The sequence below is a fragment of the Falco biarmicus genome, chromosome 7, assembly GCF_023638135.1.
Source record: "Falco biarmicus isolate bFalBia1 chromosome 7, bFalBia1.pri, whole genome shotgun sequence".
NCBI lineage: Eukaryota > Metazoa > Chordata > Aves > Falconiformes > Falconidae > Falco > Falco biarmicus.
This window is the reverse complement of record NC_079294.1, coordinates 23,581,297-23,603,411: the sequence shown is the minus strand read 5'-3', so window position 1 is coordinate 23,603,411 and position 22,115 is coordinate 23,581,297. Positions and strand designations below refer to the sequence as shown.

Sequence of the window (22,115 nt, the reverse complement as noted above, 5' to 3'; positions counted from 1 at the left end):
TTTTTCAAATGTTAAACGATGAGATGATCCATCATTTGAAGAAATAATGAATTTTCTTGTTTATCTTATGCTGCTCCACAAATGAGTCCGCTGTTCTTACATTAGCATATACATGCTAGTTTACATATATTTATATATAATTCTGTAATGGAAGATTACTTAGAAGTAAATAGAGATACAAGTTTGCTGACTGGGATGACACAATCTGTCCCTTGAATGTACTTTCAGAATTTTAAGGTAGCATAATGAACATATGTAGAAGATAACGAACTCTTCCCATGGGAACTCTGGATTTCTGTTGTTTCTCACCTTTCTTCCTCCATAATTGCATCTTCTTTCCCCTGTGCCTCTAGTGTGTTTTCGTACAGGAGCTTATGGGTTTCAATGAAATTCCTCTGTAGCGCAGACATCTGGGCCATTATCTTCTGACGGTGCAACCTAGCTGCTTCTGCCTTTCTCTTCCGCTCAGCTTTCTCTTTGTCCTGAGTACTCTGGGTTTTACAATAAAAGAGAATAAAGAAATCACACACAACAGAGAACATCAGAAAATTAGAAGACTCTTTCCCCAACTATATGCATTCTAACCACTGAGAAATTCCTTAACTGACACGCTTTAATGATAAAAAAGAAAGTTAACTGCTGTCTGAAAAATGTAAAACAAAAATCTTAAATGTTGACTAGGTCCATTAACTTAGAGGAAAGATTTTGAGCGTTCCACAAAAGATCACTAGTACAATCCCTTGCCCAAAGACAGGATCAATAATACCTGATCCACTTTAATTAGGTGCTTGTCCATTCTTAAGAAACTTCAGTAAGGTAACATCACAAGCCTCCTCCAGTGTTGTGTTATTCTCCCCATAAGCCAAGCCCCTACTGAGTATTCAGTACCTCCTTTGCAGGAATTCAAGAAAAATTTATCTTGAACTGTGCACGACACGAAGAACGTTCCTACATTTTTGTGTCAGCATTTTATGCATCTGAAGATTGTATTTTCCCCCTATTCTTCTTTATTGTAGACTGGGAAACTCTTCTTCCCGTATTTCCTCACCTACCATGTTTTCAAAAACTATAAACAAAGTATTTATATGCTCTGGAAATGCAGAATTCAAAACCCACAGACTTAATTAAAACATACAGAACCTAACTAATTATTCAATTACTTAGAGACAATTCAGCGTTATACACATTGCTGCCATTCACAGTGGTATTACTTTTTGAGGAAACAACAAATTGCTCCACAAGTAGTGGAACTGTGTCTCATTTCTTACTGACTTTTGTATTTTGTTCCCTTACCTTACTAGATATCACAGGACACCTTTCTAAAAAAAGAAACACGGCGGATGCTTGATAAGTTTAGAGCTATGCATGCAATGACTAGCCAAGAAATTGTTTGGCAGTGAGCTGTTGCCAAACAGAATGTGCAAGAGCAAACTGGCTTGTCTTTGTACACTGCCCAAGGGTAACTGGATTCTTCTTTTCTATTCAACTGCCAATTTAAACAAACAAAAAAGGAATTCATGGGACTGCAGTAATCTTTGAAATCTCCATTTCACTCTGTAATCTGGCCACTGGATTCGGAAGTTATTTTGAGGGAAGTGTGTAGAGACTGATAAAAAGACAGAATAATCACCTAAGCTTGACATCTTTATACAATCAAAGCAAAGCAGATCAACCTCTTCATAGGTCACATACAAGACATCATTTTAAGTGGATTTGTATTTCTAATTATTGCACCATGTAAACATCATAGAAAAGGTGGTCAAATCACAAAGATAGAGAGAAATTAACACAAATTACTTCTTCACCCCCCTCCGTTGTTTCACTTAATTTGGAAGTACAACCAAAACCACATTAGCTGTTGATAATTCCATGAAACGTGCTTAGCGTAAATTTCATTAATTAAAATTATTAATCCTATTTTTAGGCAATGTATCAGAAATTAATATTTATAAAACTGTCATTTAAGGTAGCAATAAATTTAGGCAACTTTTTGAAAACAGCCATTCAAAACATTAAATGCAAGGCTTCCATAGAACATGGTTTTTTTGTTATTACCTCATCACCTTTTGTAGCTTCTGAGCCTGATGTAGCTGCTACTACTGTTGTCACACTGGATTTTTCTCTCATTCTTTTCACTGTCTCAAACATCTAGGAATAGAAACTTAGATGTTAAAAATAAAACTGATTAAAGATCCTGATACTTTGTTTCACATTATTTTCAGATTTTGATATGGATGAAGCCAACTGCCATACTCCTAAATAACAAAAACGTCTAACAGACCGTAATGTGCATCCTGTAACACTGCTGTGTCTGTATCCTAAACCTGACGAGCACTGCTCAATGTGAAGGGAAGTATAATTCTTCCCAATTTTTCAGTCTTCTGGCACTAATTCTGCTAAACAGCTGAAGATTCCATACATTAGAAACATGGATAGAGGCTGCTAGCTTATTTCAAATAGGTGAGATGTGGATCACCTCATGGAAATCGTCACTGAAATCATGCAAACACCTATACATCTGGAACATCAAGAAAGCTTTCTAGCATGTGTCCAATTAGCTAAAACTGAGCCTTCAATTTTAATTTACTACTTTCTCCAGCTATCTTTAACAAGCATCTTGAAGTCTGGGTAATATTAAATATCCTACATTTACTATACATATAATTAAAAAATTACATGTACTTAGTACACTTTTACTTTTGCCCTTAGAATTTTAGAGGAATAACTTCTCCAAAAAAATTTTCAAACCTGCCTCCCTAATGTACGAGGGTAGTCCAATGTTAGTAGCTGAGGATAATTTTGGAACCCTACTATGGATTCTTACTCTCTTTTCCAAGAGCACCGTCTTCTACATTTGCCACCTAAACCAGGAAGCCCAAAATGCAACAGCACAGCAGTATTACTGCTAAGCAGAAGCAGCAGCCTCCTACACTGGAGAAGGTGTCACAGCTCCAGAGGTTTTTCCCTTCTCTTACTGGGTAATGGCAAGCAGTTGGATGGAAAAAATCCACAGGCCAAACGTACAATGTGGCCATTAGTCACATCCACATGACTCAAGTCTTACTACAAGCAGCCTCTAAAATGCTTTCCCAATTAATGTAAGTTTTACTTATCACTTGCTGTTATTTTGCAGCATATGAGGAATAAAGTTTATGCATTAAAAATATCATTACCGGAATGAGTTGTCTAAGCAAAAATTGACCCAATACTTGAAAGTAGCAATAGCAAGTAAAATGGACACATTAACACAGTATTCAATAGACCATCTCATCTGGGGAAAAAATGTTCCATCAGATTAAGCTTCTCAAGAAATCACTGCAGCTGTAAACACTGGGTTATGTGCAGGAATCATCGCTTCTTCAATGAAAGTCTCCTAAATTACTAAACCGAGATCATTCCTATCTCCCCCCTTGTGTACCTGCAGTATCCAATTGACTGTGTCCTTCTGTGCCTCTAACTGAGGAACTCTCTTTAATTTTTCCAAAAGCATTAACACGTTCACAGCATTCAAGGCTGAGCTTCCCATTCCTTTACAAAGTAAAGAACAACAGAAAAGCATGGGTCTTGAGGGGAAAAAACCTCAGCATTTCAATGTATTTGTAACTATGGAAATGCCTTAAAACATTGCTAATTACGTAATACAAACATGAATACAATCTGTGTAGTTACATTTCTGTTTTAATTTCATCTGTTTATTTCACTTAAACATAGTATAATCCTTCTTCACCCCTCGTAGATCAATCATTTTTGCTCCTTCCAGAAGTACAGACAAAACCAAAATTGCCTTTTGCTTCAAATAGAAGTTGTAAAGATGTCATAGTTTACATAAGTTTGCTAACAGCTCAGTGCACAAGTCTATTTCTATCACAAAAAATATTATAATTACAGTAATTATTTGCTTCTTCACACCTAGGCCATTCTCTAACATGATTTAAAATTGACACCATTCTCTGCCATTGCATTTCTTTTGCAGCACTTCCCATTTGAAATTAATTTGCATGTTTTTAGAAGAGAGACAAACATTTAAATAGCATTGGAGTTTTAAATCACTTCTCAATAAGAGTTTTCTTACAAAAATACTGATTATTTTTGCATGCCTTATGTATAAACGGGGCTTTTGTTTGTCTGGTTATGCAAAACTAAAGCTGGCAAACAATTCTGTAATGTCTCAATTGTAATTCCTTTTAGTGTATTCCTGTAGTCGACATGAAGCTTCTTAAACAGAAATACATTCAGTGTGACGATAACAATTCTTGTTGCTCAACAGTAAGAAAAAAATCAAAAATAAAAAAAGTGAAATGGGAGTGCTTTTCAAACTCAGTAACACCTGTTTACACAACATTTTTGAAAAACTAAAGAAAGGCAGTTCAGCAGCTTTATGTATTTATTTACCTAGGAGGTATTTAAAACAAGTGTAAATGTGGTGCTTACAACACAAATGTGGTGCTTAGTGGTGGACTTGCCAGTACTAGGTTAATGATTGGACTATGACCTTAAAGGTCTTTTTCAATCTACGTAATCCTATGATTCTATAATTTTACTTCACATTCCTCATCTCTGTTTCACCTCTGAAGTGACAATTATGTCTAGCTTGATAATGGAATCTTTATTATTTATTCTTACACAGTGAAGCAGAAACTCTAGATAAGATTATTTGGAAAATGTAGATTCCAGCTCACACTCACTAGTCTCGAATGTAAGATTACGAAGTGCTCTGTAGGGATTTGGAAAAGTAAAGAAAGAAAAAAAGTATTCAAGTGGCTTCACAGCCACTAACTTTTGCTTCTATTACCAGTACCATAGTAAAAAACTAACTTGCAGGTAAATCAGTAATTGTACAGCTCAGGAGTAAAAAAGATGGTGACAGTTCACTTAAATCCACTGTCATTTCTCAAGTTCTTAGCTCCCATTTCAATCATGTTCTTGTCAAGGAAGAACCACTTTCAGTTATGTAACACTACTATTACTTTTCCTTTTCTCTTCCAGAAAGAGAAGCACACCCTCTTTTCAACATATCTGGCAACCAAGAAAACAGGAAGCTAGTCCAAACATGGTTTCTTCATTATTTAAAATACTTATTTTATCATGTTTTAATTCTACAGCAAAAAGTAAATCCTTTCTATCTAAAAATCACCAAACACTTTCTTCTACTCTATTTTTGTCCTCACAAAATCACATTTGCCTAATATACTTCGCTCTTTTAAAGAAAATGAAACATACGTGTTGCTTTGTGATAAAAATCAAAGGTTACTTCCTCTTCTGGAGACTTCTGTAACTGCTGCTTCTCTTCTAATAACCCTAAAGAAAGGAGATGAAGCACCTAAAAAAAGTAAGTATCATTCACTGTTAGATGTCTGGAAAAACAGCATATAAAATTAATATGTTTAGTATAGTTCTGTACTATATGCTGATTATATCCATGACAAAACACAGAAATGAGAAAAAGTGCTGAGATTGTACGTGGACAGTGAAATCACAACTCACAATATAATTTTCCTGCATATTACTTGCACTAAACCTAATAAATTTGCACACGCTTTACATTAGTAACATATGAATCTTGTAATAAATTCTTATCAGCAAAATCTTTGGTTATTTCCATAATCCAACGATTAGCAGGTAAGTCAAAGTGATTAAATAATCTAGACACTTTAATTAACAGAACTGATTAATTCAATCAGTTTGTAACTTCAGGTCCTAATCCTATAAATACTTAAAAAAACAAAACAAAAAAAAAAGCACCCACAAAAAGAACTTCACAACATCAGTAATTCCTTTTTTCTTAAAGCATAAAGTCACTGTGGTAAAATCCAATGTCTAAATACTTCCAAAATTTTATTATTTCATGGCTAAGGCCCCGAAGACATTTACTTATTTGGAGACTCTGCAGCTTACAAGATGAAGCAACTCCAATTTTTTTAAGGTGATTAAAGGGTTACTTATTTGCATACGAAGTTTCAAGAAAAAGATGAAGTAAGGAGAATTACGTATTGAAACAGCTTCAGTGATGAGGCAACACAGAGGGGAAAGCAAAGTAGAAAACTGAAGAATATTCCCAATTTAGATATTATTGCATTTCACTTATCTATTTTACAGTGGAGGTAAATAATTAGAAATATTTTCTTTCTTGGTAACATTTATGAAAAGATGTTTGGGGACAAAAAGTAAGTTCTTACCATTCCAATTTAAAGTTCATCTTTACACATTTTGATCTCATCATAAGCAAACATGGTCAACACAGGAATGACCATAGGAAGAAGACCAAAGCCAACCATACCATTTGGATCATAGCCTCGGTCCACAAGTGGGTCTCCAGTTCTACTGCTCTCTGAAGAACAGTCCGCAGTATGTGCATCATAACATCACAGTTCAGAATCCTCACCACATTGCTGAATGCAGGACAGAAGTCTGGAGGAGGTGGTGGTGGCAATGCTAGAAAACAGACATGCGCAAATATATTAACAAACTGGCACCTCAAAGGTTGCAGGCAAAAAGCAGAGAGCAAACACACGTATCCCAGTGAAAGGACAAATGGACTTTTAATAAAACCACGCTCAAACACAATTGTTTGCCTAAGTCAGCTTTTATCTTTAGCAAAACTAAGTACTTTTAGTAAGTTCTTATAAAACACATGCAAGCTAAGCTAAACAATCGATCAGAAGTGTTTAATTTTATCTGTAAATGCAAATATTTAATTTTTTACACTGCCTTATTTATGTATCACTAATAAACATAGTGTTTGTGTTTTGCATCAGATATCAAGTTTTTAAGTAGTTAAAGAACAGTGAGCAGTGGATCTTCCAGAGTGTGATGTCTCACATTACAGTGTCCCATGCTTAATGTGGCTGGATGTTTAAATTCTTCCTGCTACTGGGCCATCCCAATAATTTCTAAGTACATTTTCTGAGCTAATATTGAAACTGTGTGATGTGGTATCTCACCCAGAAGCCACCTGGAATCTTGGCAGCTACTAACAGCAGCTCAATTAATGCTGCAACCTTTCCCTAACTGGAAGCATTGACTTAAGCCTTCTCTTGGTACCTGGATGCCTCTTTTCTGAAAACTTCTATGAACACAGTGTCTCTGAAACCATCAATCTTTTGACAATTTAGACTAAATGAATTATAAAAACTTACTGACAAAGACAACACAGCTACACAAAAGCATATGCACAAAGTATAAGCAACGAAACGGGTAGCCTCAGGGGAACACACATTAATATAAAGTTATCTTTGTATTTTGGAGCTGTACTGACTGATTACATGAATGTGAGTTTCTGACACAGTATTTGCATTTAAAGTTCCACAAAATAAACATCCTTGCTAACATTTTAGAGCTGCTGAAGTGAAGGGGGGGGGACGGACGGTGCAGAACATTGAAAAGTTACTAATGAAAACGTGACAACTGTATAAAACAAGAAGTGGAGAAAGAAACCAAAAGTAATCCAGAGATATTTTTTCCCTTTTTTTTTTTCCAGCTGTCATATTCCGAGTTACTTTAAACCGAGGGAAATTACATTTTTTTCCAAAGAGAATCTGATTCCTGATTTATTTGTGTCCCTCCTAAATGACAATACCAATTAATTCTTCTTCAGTTCCATTTTTTCAAGTGAAAGGAACCCAAAGCAAATAAAATTTACTCAGAATGAATTTTAGTCATCTTGGGTATGAAATGCTGTAGTTCCCCTGATAGTACACAAAAATCAAAATATACTTCAGATTAGGAAGTAAAGATTAAGGTATTCAACTGGAAGGGCAATCTGGGAAAAGAAAAATACTTTTATCTGTTGCAACTTAAAAAAGCAGGTGATAGCTGATTTTATTAAATTGTTCACTGTACTTATTCATTCAGCTTACAAAGTCTTCCTCAAATCAACTCAATTAATGCTCATGACTTAAATAGGTAACAGTAAACTCAAAAGGAAAACATACTTGTGTTACGACAGAAACACGGGGGTTTACTGTTACACGTATTTGTAGCTTCTAAAAAATAAAATTTTGATTTATAAAACCTAAGTCTCAAGCTACTTACAGAATGGATACGAGCACTAGTTCCTGTGGCAGCCTTCTCTACATGACATTATTATGTCTCAACACTGCACTAACTAAAAATAAACTTTTGCCTCCTAGTTACTCCTCCATAGAAACTTCAAGATGTTAATTTTGTCAATGGATACTATGCCATGTTTGTCTACATGGAAATTAAACTAAAAATTCCAAAATCTCTATCTTTGTTAAAAAAAAAAAAAAGGGGGGTGGGGGAAGATAAAAGCTAACAGCAGTTAATTACAATTACTACACATCACAACGAACAATATGAACTCAACTATCCACAATTAAGTCACATTTCCCACAGCTCATTTTATATGCACAACTACATACACTACTGACTTATCACATTTGTTGAGTCATCAGTTTCAAATTTTTACCTTCATCTCTGTTTTCTTGTTTTCTTCTTTTCTTTTGTGTATGCTCAGCCTACAGAAAAAGTAGTGTTGTTACATCAGTACTTCTACAGAAGTACAGAATGAAGCAATTAGAAATCCTAAACTGGAAATGTGGGAAGATACATAATCAATACTTGGTCATTTAACTAGAATCTTGTCTGAAATCTGTTTAACAACACTGCATTTTATTTCAATTAGTAGCAGATAAAACAATTGGACATACTTGCTTCCTCAGCATGAATTACAAAAGATAAATTTGGGGTTTTCCAGTTCAAAGAGATATCATACTTTGTTCTTTAGCATAAACAGTTAACAGAGTTAACACAGAAGTCACTTTAGTGACAACACTAATGCAAACCACCCACATGAATTTGTATTAACAATTTGAACTTCATTAGAGGTTTGGTTTTGAAGTTAGCTGCATATGCTCTTTACTGAATCAGTTTCTTTAAACACCATTAATTCCTTTGATTGAACAAACTTCTTTAGATGTTGATATGTACTATTTTTTAACCTTTGAGAGTGAATCTTACACTGCTCACCTTGCTGTGCTGGGTCTTAGTATAGTGATAAAAGAACATATTGAATTCCTTCAAGCACTCATCTTTCAGTTCATAAACTCCATGGCCAGACACACCTGGTTTCCTTACAGAGAAATATTTCATGATATACAGATTAATAATTTATGTTCAGCACATATTTAAATGTAAACACACCAGTGACAATTTATTCTCTAAGGAAGTGCTAGTAAGAAATGGAATAGTGATGGTTGCTTCATTAACTTAAAAGCACAGAGTGAGTACAGCAATCAGTCTTTCAAGACTGCTTACTTCTGTAAATCCTACCCAAAAGCAAAATGTTTCTAGTCTACACCAGCTACAGCACACCACATAGCCTCTGACAGGTAAATTCTTTTTAACTTCATGGCTTAGAATTTCAGACATTGGATGTTACTGTAAAAAGAAAATTACTTTTTTAACCAAGATACAAAACGAGTAATATGAACTTTCCAGCTAGTGAGATTTTTTTGAACCTTCCATACAATTCCCAAAGCAAAATTCCCACTTACACCTATAGCTGCCCTTGATTAAACACACACAAGCGAAACACATGAAATTTCAAATAAGGTATACTAAAATAATTAAAAGACATTTTTGTGACAAAAATAGCAGACATTTGAACTACTTTTTCTCAACTGCTACAATCGGTTGTTCTATATATATTAAAAAAAAATAACTCCCATCTGAAAGTTACAGCAAGTTAGCAACTAATTAACTTCTAAACCAATGATTAGGTGGGGACTGTCAAAGGTACAATGACCTGTTACAGTTCCAGCCACCTTTGACACAAAATTAACTTTTTAAGACTTGCCCACTAGGATTTGAGGTTACTAAACTCCTGAGACTCCCTCAAGCTGAATTTGAAGACTGACAAGGGCAAAAAGAGAGCAGCAGCAGGTTTGGATATTCCATAAGCTTTTCTTTCCTATGTATATTTGAAAGCATACGTATTTCCAAGACAGCAAATATTAGCTGAACAGATACTGTGCAGTGCAGTTTGTTTAACCCATATAATGTAACAGAATTATTTCATGTTCAAGACTTATAAAACAATATTAAAAACTTACTTAAATGTAGCCACTTTATCAATTACTTTCTCCAAGCCAGTTTCATTGTTCTCCTGGTAAAAAATTTAGTTTGGGATAAATACATAATGATTCAAATATCTTCAGTATTATGCTAGGTGTAACAAAAATAGACATACAGATTTAGATCAGTTCTCTAATTCATGAATTAATATATTTTGCCCACTGTTATTCAGAAAGCAGATATTCATAATTGGTACTTCCTTGTAACATGTCAAAGAGAATACTATCATTTAATCATGTAAAATTTCATTTGTAAGAGTGATCTCCAGAAACAAAGCCGTGTCTTACCCAACCTCAATGAAGGGGAAAACAGAGTTTTAGTCTTTTAAAACAGTATTCCAGGCTATTTAATTTACAATAAAACTGAGGGGGGTTTGCATCGATTGCCAGGCCTGAAAACTTGCACAGGTTATAAAACCTAATCCACATCCCTCTCCTTTGCTTGAATTTTGAAAAGTTGGAATATAATGGCAGGAAAATCCGTGCTTTCAAATAGACCTGTAGAATATTTGACTTCCAATGGATCTGTACAGGTTTAAGTGATCAAAATTACAGGATCAAATTTATTGATGGTACACAGGGCAGAGTGGAATCCAACTGCATGGTCCTACAGGGCCAAAAGAGAAAATAATTTTTAAACTTTTCTTTTTCAATCTAGGAGAACTACAGCTGAATATCCTAAAAAATTCTACCTCTTCATCAAAACCCACAATCTCCATACAAGCCTTTTCAGATTGTACCATACTCAAATCTATGACATCTACCTTTAAATCAGTAAGGTGTGTAAGACCCTTTGTCATGCCATTTTGTAATTCTGAAACCAACAACTGAGCTTTATAACAGAAATAAAATGCTTCCATATAAAGATATGGAAGCTAAAGAAGAAAAAGACATAAAACAAGAAAAAGTAAATTAACAGGAAAAAAATAAACCAGGACTCACATTTTCAGGCAAGGACTTGGTAATTGCACTGTGAGCCATTGGTTCAATACATAACAGATGGATAATTTCTCTCATAATAACATCTTCTTTTGTCACATTACTCACTCCAGGCACATATCTTTCCCCTACCAGAGTGAATCAAAAGGAGAAGAACAGCAAACATGACAGTTACAAAGCAATTCTGAATTCTGCTTAGAGGTAATGCTATTGCTGAGGTATTTCATAGTATAAGCTTGCATTTGCCAGAAACCTAACCAGAGGTAATGCTATTGCTGAGGTATTTCATAGTTAAAGCTTGCATTTGCCAGAAACCTAACCCCAAATGTCTTGAGAAGAAAAATGTTTTTTAGCCTAGCTTCCTAAGAAAATCGGTCGACATGGGAGTTATCTCTTCTTATGCTACTTTAATAGTCAATTATGAAGTTACTTAACAGCTTTTTTCACTATGCAACCCCTATTGATTCTGGCTGACAAATACTTGTGTTACTGAACAATCTATTTAAAATAGGCATACTGCTCTCCATACCACCTATGTTAAACAAAGTCATTAAGCCTATTTTGTCAAACTGTAATAACCCAATACTTCAACAGAGAGAAATGAAACTTACCCACAACGTAGATGAGAATCTGTAGCATCTCTTCTATTAACACATTACATTGTTTGATCAAATCCTACAAGAGTTAGAGAAATCATTTAAAAAAGCAAAACAAACACCAAAAAACCAACCAAACGAACAACACCAAGCAGGAAAATCCATCAAACAACACGGAGCTCAGCCTTCAGATGCACTACTTTGCCAAAGCACCATAATGTAAGAAGAAAACTCCATTCTAACAAGTTGGGAAAATGTCTGTGCTTGTAGAGGAAATACTATTCCACAATGGAACTGCAAGATTCACACGCAGGAAAAGAAGTGACAGCTAAAAGAGTATCCCAGATAAAGGATTTTATGAAAGTTCAAGCCTCAAGAAGTAGCACAACAATCCAAGGAACTTCCAGCCAAAGCAAGAATACATAATATGGCTTAAGAGACATAGAAATTTTATAGCTAAGTAATTTACATGGAATTTGGTAGATGCCCTATGAAATAAAGGTCAAAGAGGGCAAAACCTGTTAATTTAAAATTAACTCCTACAAATTCTGATTTCAAATCAGTTATCTAACAACTAGATCCTGTGTTGACTGACTTTTAGTGTGGTCATAAAAATGCAGTTATCACCAGTAGCTAGTTTTTCTTATTAATGTTCCGTAAATTCAAAGCAAAAAAATTAATCAGCAGAAACACTTGGCACTTACCTGATCTTTGGTGGGCTTGATCTTTTTGAAAGCATCAGCAAGCTCATATCTCTGCAATATCAGCAGGAGGAACTGGTTTGGATCCATAAGGGATGCACCTATCTATCAAAAAACCCAAACTAATATTAATATCAGTTACTACTACAGTTCTTCATTAATTATGAAAAATACTTTACCAAGAAAAATGTTTACAATCATACAAATCTAGTTCAAAGGAATTCCATGACAATTTTGAGTCAAGCAAGCAACAATTCAGAACATTATACCTGGAGCATGATGATGTCTTTATCATACATCTCTTCTCTGCATTTAACATCTTGATAATAGAATACCTGAGAAAGAGGAAAACAAAATTGAAGTAGAGAAGTAATACACTATCAAATGCATACCGATTAATGACTGAAGCTTTTTTAAACTGTACAGCACCTCTATTAAGGCAAAGTCTCATGCTTCTTTCAAAACAAATATGTACTTCGATGGAAGTTAAAAATGTTTTTTCACTTATCCAGAGAAAGTCTATGCTGTACTTTTTCATACCGCCACCCAAGACAACATAATTCTAATGGCTGCTACTGATTAAAGTCAAAATATCCTCCTTCTCGTACCCCAGTTGTCAGAGATACAACTCTACAGGGGGGTAGCAGTATTTACTTTGATTGCAGCAAAGGGTCCTGTGAAAGGGAAACTCAGAGAACTTCTGCCAAAAGAAAAAAACAAGTGAAGCCAAAGCAGGCAAAATACAAGTACTTTAGGGCAGACTCTTCCTTTTACCTTCACTCTTGCAACAAAAAAGCCCGCAAGTATTATAAAATGTTTGTTATATCCAGTTATATTGCACTGAAAAGTTTAGTATGAGTTTACATCGATTTAACTTTTGCATATGACTACCATAAACTGAGAGATTCTTCTAACATTTTCTTATAAGCAACAGTACTAACAGTATTTATGCAGTGATTTCTTCCTAAGATCTGCAAGTAGTTTACCAGTAGATGTCAGTAACAAACACCATTTCACAGAGTCAGAAAGAGTCATAAGAAAGATGAAAATATTTGTGTAATATGGGGAGACAAGCCACTGATAAAGCTGGAAATAAAACCAAGTCATCTAAACTCCGACCTAGAAACCTTTCTATTCAGTGTGAGAATGACCCCCATGACCTTTTTATGCACCGGATGAAACCACCACTGGGAGCATTACTGAGAAACACTTGCATACATCAACAGGACTGACCAATTCACTACTGAAAATTATAAGAATACCTGGCTTATCAGTGAGAGCCCATTCCTTCTCCACATCTCTGCAGAAACCTGAGCAACCAAGACAAGACATCGCAAAGGATATTCTACTAGCAATTCCACTTGAAATTCTTCCTAAAATTTAAAAAAGGAAAAGAAAAATCAAGCAATAATGAGTCTGTCAGTGATTTTTAAAGTGTAAGTCCTAATGAACAAAGACATACTGACAGTTGCTAATTAACTTGTGTGTGTGCCATGAAAATTACAGGATAAAATTTTAGGATTTCTCATTCCCAGAGTATAAATCACAAACACTCGGGGGCTGGGGGGAAGGAAGGGAGGGAAGAAGCCAACTTACAGGAGAAACAAACTCATGCAGTCTTGAGATGGTTCCAGTCTTGCTTAATCGTACGTGAAGACCTACAAAACCAACAGGAAGAAAACCAGAAAATAAATCAAAATTAGTAAAGTTTCTCCTCCAACCCATTCTAAATGTTAGCTAAATCATCTACAACCCAGAGAATTACAGAAAAAAAGTTGTTTATGTAGGAAAGACTTGTGACTTGCTTTTTAATTTTCTTTTTCTTTTTATTTTAAGATAGAAGATCTATTACATTATGACAACAGTTCTTACCCATCTTACAATCCATTATTTTATGAATAAATCTATTCATTTAATGAATCCATTAAAACTATTTAAATTGAGATGCTAAGTAGTACTAGCAAAATTTTCATTTCACATCTAAATCATATGTCAGTAATAACTGAATTTCAGGATTACAAGGCTTAACAGATGGTATCCTGGCATCAAATGATGTGATAAAGAATATACAGCTTAATAATAGCGTATGATTTCATTTGTATTCTACAAAAAGCAGCGATCCCCCACTGCTGTAAACCATTGAATACGGACTGGAAATCTGTCCTGGCATGCTACAAACATATGTCTTTTAGGAGGAGCATTTTAACAGTCCTAAGATACAGGTAGCAGGAAAACAGATTTGAGATACAGTAATAATGAACATTCATTTAGGCAGAACAGGTAGAAACAGAAACACAGTAACATAAATAGAAATAGTCCAGAGAAAACTGAAGATCTCATTAAAACATGGAACTTTTTCCTTCTCATCTGACTTTCTTATCTCTCTCCTGTTTAAAAAATGACCTCCAACTTCCATGGCAATTTTTTTATTTTTTTTTTTTTTTTGAGGAAAACCTTCCTTTAGTGGGACATGTGGGGAACAGCGTTGCCTGATCATGAGAATGTCAGAAAGTCTGACAGTGACTGATCCATGAAGCACTTCATCTAAATGGTTTCTAGAATAAAGAAATCGAGATGGGTGATAAAGGTAATTCAAACATGAATCAAAACAAAACACACCACCTACCAGCAAGAGTCCTAGACAGTGGTAAATGTATGCTGACAGGATCTGCAGACACTCTGTAAGGTCTGCTCTCCAGAGTATGGCCACACAAGTGAAACACTGTTTTTTCCCGTGAGCGGCCATTTGTGCTGCACCTCATCACAGCTTTATGACATTCACTGTAGGCCTTCAGCAACAGCTCTTCCTAGAATTTAAAATAAATGCATAGCACTGTATTTAAAAATCATATATATGCACTGAAATTCCTCACTTTTTTTTTCTGATGGCATAAACAGTTACTTAAAGTCCACAATATATTACTATTCTGTTTCTTATATGGAGAAGTACCGGACTGGAACAGTGGAGCATCCACTAAAGCTAACCAAGAATATGCTTCTGTTCAAAAAAGCTGCTCTGTCAAATGCTCTAAAATCTATGTACTTATTTAGGATGCGATATTTTAATCGTTTGCAGTTTGTACCCCAAATGGGACAAAGCTCCTGAACTGCTATAGTTCATCCTTTCGCTCCCTAGTGAAAAAAAAAAAAGACAAGAAACAAAAGAAACCAATTTCAAAATATCTTTAAATTGTGTACAATTTCCTCCCTTCCCCCAGCACAGTGACAAGCTCCAGCACTGATTAGGAATACTTAACAGTGCAATTCCTCAATTAGCACAAAGTTTCTGCAGTCTACTTTTGCAATTGAAAATTAACACCGTATGCTTCAAAAACTGAAAACCTGACAGTATTACGGGAAGTATTTTCCTTTATGATCTGCCTGACACCCTGTGCAGGCTTATCAGCTAGATTATACTCTCCTGAGATCCCACCTCTCCTTCTCACACCACAGATTAATTCTTTCAGGCTCATTTTTTGTGGAGATCTGTATTGAACAATAGTGAGCTTTTTTAAAAAGCTGCTATTTAAAAAGCACTCAGGAATATTCACAAAAGGCACGCGTGTAAGAATCCCAGACAACTGATATACTTACATCACAGGCACACCACTCCTGGAACATCAAAAGAATGTTCTTGAGCTGCATCTGTATAGCAATAGCTGCTTCCCAGTCAGGGTCCACCTCAATGTGCTGACCAATCTGTCTTTTTATCTCCTCCATTCCCTGAAATGGATATGCCACAAAATACTCAAGCTAAATCAACGAACACAGGCTTAAAACAACAGAAAATTCTGGAAGCAAATAGTAAAATATAGGTTATTCGGATACATGTAGCTAAAATTGAAGAATACTTCTATAAACATTGCCTGTACACCCACCCAACAAATGGATTGAAGAACTTACCATCATAATTGCATGTTTATATGCACAATATTGCTATGGACAAAAAGATGAGCAAACAGAAATGCTGTACTATGTTTATTACAGCATATTAGAAAGAAATTGTTTAAATGTGTTGTACCTGCATGCAAGTTAGAATCCTTAGGAAAGAAATAAATCCTTCTAAGAACCGCTCCCTCAGACGGTCTGTCCATAATGTAGGCTTGCTGACTAAGACATACCTGTCCCCAAAGAAAACACTATCATCTTTTGCTCAAACTTCCGTTTCCGCTTGTATTTATTGTTCTTTGTATTACAGTAATGAATTGCATCACATTACATCCCCCTCCCCATCTCAAACTCCTCTTAACATTTTTACTAAACACATTAGAGTTGCTTGATGCGACTCCATCAATTGAAATAAACAGATTTTTTTTGATTCCAAGGTATTTGGGGTGGTTTGCTTTTACATATTCTGTTTACTGAAGTAATGCGGAACCCGTAAGAGTGGAAAACGCTATGCAGATGAGAATTACACAGCTTTGCCAGAATGATAATGAATAGAAGCCAAATTACCTGTATTGTCTTACAGTAGATATATTTTGTTTATTAATGCAATTGTTTTATGGAATAATATTAGTGAGAATCACCAAAAAATGTCTTTATAGAATATAATTTTGGTATTTGAAAATGTTAAGTTTCCACTGAAAAATAAAACATTCAGGTTTCACGTGTGGTTCTTGAGGAGTTTGCATTTTTTTAAAGCAGTTTTATCATCAGATTCCTGAATTGAAACACCTCATCCTACTGCTAATTTTCTAGAGAATTGCCCTAGCTTCTCAGCTTTACACTTACCTGAGGTCATATATTACTGCATATACCCGGTTCAGTTTGTCCTGACTGTAACCTTGGAAGTTGAACTTGTCATTTTTGTCTAGGTACTCTGGAAGCACTTCTAGGAGTGTCTCTGTAATGGTGGTGATTACATTTTGCTCTTCAATAAGATGTCGAGCCTATAAGAAGAAAATTAAAAAATGTTCTTCCTACTTTTGTTGAAGAGAATGGTCAAAGTAAATTTCTAATCAAAAAGACTGAATTCAAAGGAAAAATATTTCAAGCATTTTTAAAAAGTCCAAACTACAAAACCTCCCATAATATTCATTATGTATGAAGACAAGTTTCCATCAAGTCGACATGGTTTCTCACTCTGACAGCTTCAATGTAAGAGATATGCTATTTTTTCTGGAAAGATCACGTAGAAAAGTACTTTTATATTAGTATTTCAGGCAAGAAATATATAACCTTTAAAACCTAGAGGTATACTTTTTCCCTCTCACAGGATTTAACATATTTCAGCTACACAAAAAAACCACCATTTAATCATTTTTGCCCCCTCCCCCCAAGTTTTTAAAGTTACATAAGAAGGTAAATGTCAACAGTAAAAGAACACAAAGTTAATGCAAAGAAGGATGCTGCCTAAAATTTCAACTCATTTGCATTTCCTCTACCTTCTGTAATGAATATTCACATAAAATCAAGCTTGTGCTTTCATATCGGCCTCAACAAACCTGAACAATCATTTTCAACTCAGCAACGCATAACGACTCTCTGCCAAGTACAGCAGTCTGCAAAAGTGGTACTGCTAGCAATTCTCAAATATTTTATGTTTCTAGAGGAGACAGGTTGTACATACCAGAGTAGGTACGGTGAACATCTGAACTGAGAGTGCTGTGACAGAAAGAACTCTGTCATGATCATCACTGATGTATTCTTTTTGCAATGCCTTGTAATACTAAGAAAAGAGAATATTGGGGAAATGAAATAAAACAAGTGTTTATTTAAAACACTTTTTTATTTGAAAGAGTTACGTATTGGTGTCCTTCTTCCTTTTTAATAGAAGCAGTTCAGACAACAAAAACAACACAACATCCTCAATGCATCAAGCCAATTAAATATGTGCCCCACTGACTCAATACTGAAGATAAGCACAAATTTAACTATTCTGCCAGTTTGGAAGCAGAATATTTCGTCTCCTACAACCAATCTTCCCCAATAAATATGTAAAAAAGAGATCAATAAAGACATTACGTTATTACAACACAAGTCTTCCTCCTGCAGTGTTGCATGGATAACTGTATGAATAGTTATTCAACAGCTGACTATAAAATATGTGTACAATGAGTAATTCAAGTCTGGACTGAAACAAAGCGACCAGAGAAAACCATGGATTGTCAGTCACCTTTATTAGGATTAAAAAAAAAAAAATCTCACCCTAAAACAAAAAAAACTTGGTCTTATGTTGTGTATATTTCTAACTACTGTATCTAATTAAAAAAACCCAACCAAAACAAACCAGTTAGTTGCAGTTCATCTGTCATTTCAAGAGATACACAGGCGGCTAGCAATAGTCATTCAAAATGAGCATATACCTACATGATTACAAGGAACAAACCCATGGCATTGGAATCAACACACTCTATAAAGGCTGAGTTAGTTTTTAAAGCTCTGCTTGTGGAAAATTCATTATTTATATTGAAACAATTTCTAGGGTTGGAGCAAGTTTTACAAAGCTAGTAAAATTCATAGCATAAAAAACAAATAACCATTTACCTTCACAAATTCCACAGCAAAATGTTTTTTGTATTCCATTTCCATGAAAAAACTACTGAAGATAAGTTCATGAAGAACCTTCCTTGCCCCTGTGAAAAGCCAATACAGTGCACGTCACTTTATTGCACTAAGATGCAGCTTTTTGTAGAAAAGAGAAAGAGATTATTAAATTACAATTTAACAAAAATCATTAAAAGGCTTGAAATGGTTACAAAGTATATGAATATTATTTTTTTCCTATTTTTAACATTTATTGGTACATATTTAAAACAGGGTAAATAAGCATGAAGTCACTCATAATCAGGCTAGATCTTCTGAAAAGATTCTTCAAAATACATAAAGCAGGAAAAATTGAGAGAAAAGGCAAAATATCGAATCTCAGTCATACAAATAAATGCTGTACAAAAATCATAATTAAAAACAACCCCACTTGCATAGCACTTCTTTTTACACATTTGTTACACACATGAGAAATTGATTTGCTTCTTTAGTTTATAGCAACATGGACACACAAACCTTTATGAAGTTTTGCATCCCACAGCATCAACTTGCTTATGAAGCATGGCTTTTCAGATCCAGCTTCTTCTTTGAGACATATCTGACAAAAGATCTGGCGAAAGTCACCTATAGAGATAAAACTATTCATTTGTACAAGAATGCTTGGATAATTAAATTATATGAGCCAATATAATGAGAATTACAGAATTCTGTTCGTTAAATAAAAAGAAAAGAAATAATTCAAATTGAAGTGCCTTATTTAACAACGTTCTTTCTCAGTGAATATACTCCCACATACACTACTTTAATTTCTTCCTGTTACTCTTAACTACTTCATTTAATAAATCCAGTGATGGAGAAGAAGATTTTAAGATTAAAATAATTTAGACAGCTTTGCAAAGCAGATCCATAAGAACAGTTCACTATGTCAGCACAGAAATGCACAGGCTAAGCAAGTCTACAGTGGCCCCGACCTTGGGCCCTGGAAGTCAGTCTTTTGTAGAATTTCAGAACCGTATTTTGTATTTCCTTGCACCTATTAGTAAATACAGTACTTGCAGAAGCAGTTTTGAGTATCAACATATCAGAGTCATCAATGGGTTACTAACATTCGAAAATGAGCTCTTACATGACTAATTTCAAATGGAAAAGTGAAGTGGAAAGTTCCTGACAACCTGGAAATGAATAGTATTGAATGCTTCTTTATTCCTGTTCTGCCACTTGAAGCGAAATCAGGATAAGAACAGGAACCACCAGACCACAAAAAAATTCCAACTGACTACAGAACATCAGGCTCTTAAAGCATCTACATATATAATCTAGAAGAACAAGGACAGGATTATTAGACTTCAATCCTTGTGCTTGAAGACTCTCATAAAACATATTAAAGTATCAGTTAACCTGTAACAATTTCCTAACCCAAAATGCCACACCCAACATGGAATACTCCTTTTTAGCTTTAGCTTATCTCATCAGCTAAAAAGATTATGCTTAAACACACAAAAACGTGAGGATTTGCTGAGGTACTGACACTGACTTGTCTATACTCAGAGTCAATAGCTGAGTTTAGAGGAATCTCAAAATTGAAAATAATAAAAGTTATCTAGGAAGAAAAATGTGGATAGAAATTGAACTTTCACTAGAAACCCTGAAATAAACCACACAGGTAAAAATCACATAGGTAAAACTTGTGCCTATTAAAAACAACTGAGGAACTCAGACTAGCAAGAAAATACCATCAGTGAAATAAATACAAGGTTGAAAATAACAGAAAGCTAAAACTCATAAAAAATTACAAAAAGGTACAGTTCTGACGTATGTATTTTGAAGAAAAGACTAGAGAATAAGCGTTCAGGAAAAAAGATAAGAAATTCACTTTATTACCCAAGCTTACAAAAGAGGCTAAAGCAGACCAACAGATTTATCTTATCAAGAAGGAGGGGAAGTGGTGAGCAGAGCTTAATCTATGCATATTTGTACGGTGAAAAGAGACTATAATGGCTTAAGTTTGGCAAAACACAGGTATGACAAAACCCAGTAATAGCAATCAAAAGTAGATTGATTCAGAAGTATTGTTTAAAACTGTATCATCAAACACCAGAGCAATGTTCAAAAGCTTAAAATAGACCTTCCACTACTGGACAAAATCTTGAACTAAGGCTTTTGTTTTACTGGCCCTGTCTAATTAATCACAGCTATCAAATCTGAAGCGGGAATTACTTCAAGCAGAGGATGTATGCTTTTACTAATGGAGGTGTTCTACAGCTTTCCACTAGCACCAGGGAGAGCAGCTTTTAAGCTATATCGTCACTGACATAGGGCATGGGATGCTGAAACTAAGGATTGTAAAACTTCTAAGAGGAACAGCCAGGAAGCAGGGAAAGATGTATTTTAGCAAGAAGGAAAAGAGAAGTACTGCTATTCATAACTATACTGATGGATATCAGAACCTGTACTACCGTATTATTAATGTACTTATTAGGAGGAATATGAAATATTTTAATAAGGGAATATCATATATAACACTACTAAACACATTTTTTGAGACAATTAGTCATTCAAATACTGACATGGCATTATCATAACAAAAATCAGTTATGCTTACTTGAATAGCTCATGAGTTTGTTCAGCCAAGAACCAAGGCGCAAGGCAAACTTCTGGTGAGCCATAACATCAGCATGCAGAACCTCCACATGAAGTGGTCGTTGAGAAACATTTTCAGAATGCCTCTAGGAGTCAGGTAAATATTGTGAGACATAAAATAAATGTAACATGAATTTTCATATTTGCCTTCGCCACCCATTATATCTCCCAAGCAAAAAAAGAAATCAGTTTGATGTTCTATTTCTCAAGATAAGATACCTATCTATACCAAATATGGTAATGTGAATTTTATTTCAAAAAGTTCAGACAGGTCATAAAAGCATGAAAGTTAGAGAAGTAAGTCTTCAGTATTAATTATAAATATTTATTAAAATATTTAATCAGTAATTAATTAAAAAAATTGGGAACTTACCTTGATTTCTTCTTTTGCTTCCTGACAAGAGGCATAATGTCCTGCCTTAACAGCTCTACGGCCCTGTTTAAAGAAAATATTGAGCACGAGACAAACATAAAGCAAAGCCAAAATGTCACAAGCCTGACCCATTATGGTTTTTTTAATACATAAAAAAACAAACCAGGGACCAACATCACTCACTCATGATGCTTTTAGACATCTAGAAGCAAATCAAAATTAACATAATTATCTTTAGAAAAAAAGCTATTTTAATTAAATTAACTACAGAACAACAAAGTAA

At 34.7% G+C, this 22,115-nt stretch overlaps 1 protein-coding gene across 3 annotated transcripts in view; it reads right to left on the bottom strand.

Moving 5' to 3' along the window:
- The window catches only part of UBR1 (ubiquitin protein ligase E3 component n-recognin 1), a 75,554-nt gene that overhangs the window by 26,147 nt on the left and 27,292 nt on the right, over positions 1–22,115 (bottom strand). For all 3 annotated transcript variants that reach the window (XM_056346299.1, XM_056346301.1, XM_056346300.1), the window contains exons 7-29: positions 21,833–21,895; positions 21,422–21,545; positions 19,336–19,443; positions 18,820–18,908; positions 17,903–18,001; positions 17,065–17,222; positions 16,352–16,451; positions 15,925–16,053; positions 14,957–15,137; positions 13,927–13,988; positions 13,593–13,703; positions 12,600–12,665; positions 12,334–12,435; positions 11,645–11,708; positions 11,037–11,161; positions 10,074–10,126; positions 8,989–9,091; positions 8,429–8,477; positions 6,278–6,432; positions 5,221–5,320; positions 3,419–3,528; positions 2,056–2,148; positions 310–491 (exon numbers count right to left, since the gene is read on the bottom strand). In XM_056346299.1, coding sequence (XP_056202274.1) covers positions 310–491; positions 2,056–2,148; positions 3,419–3,528; positions 5,221–5,320; positions 6,278–6,432; positions 8,429–8,477; positions 8,989–9,091; positions 10,074–10,126; positions 11,037–11,161; positions 11,645–11,708; positions 12,334–12,435; positions 12,600–12,665; positions 13,593–13,703; positions 13,927–13,988; positions 14,957–15,137; positions 15,925–16,053; positions 16,352–16,451; positions 17,065–17,222; positions 17,903–18,001; positions 18,820–18,908; positions 19,336–19,443; positions 21,422–21,545; positions 21,833–21,895 — 2,426 coding nt within the window. The remainder of the gene's footprint in view (positions 1–309; positions 492–2,055; positions 2,149–3,418; positions 3,529–5,220; positions 5,321–6,277; positions 6,433–8,428; positions 8,478–8,988; positions 9,092–10,073; positions 10,127–11,036; positions 11,162–11,644; positions 11,709–12,333; positions 12,436–12,599; positions 12,666–13,592; positions 13,704–13,926; positions 13,989–14,956; positions 15,138–15,924; positions 16,054–16,351; positions 16,452–17,064; positions 17,223–17,902; positions 18,002–18,819; positions 18,909–19,335; positions 19,444–21,421; positions 21,546–21,832; positions 21,896–22,115) is intronic.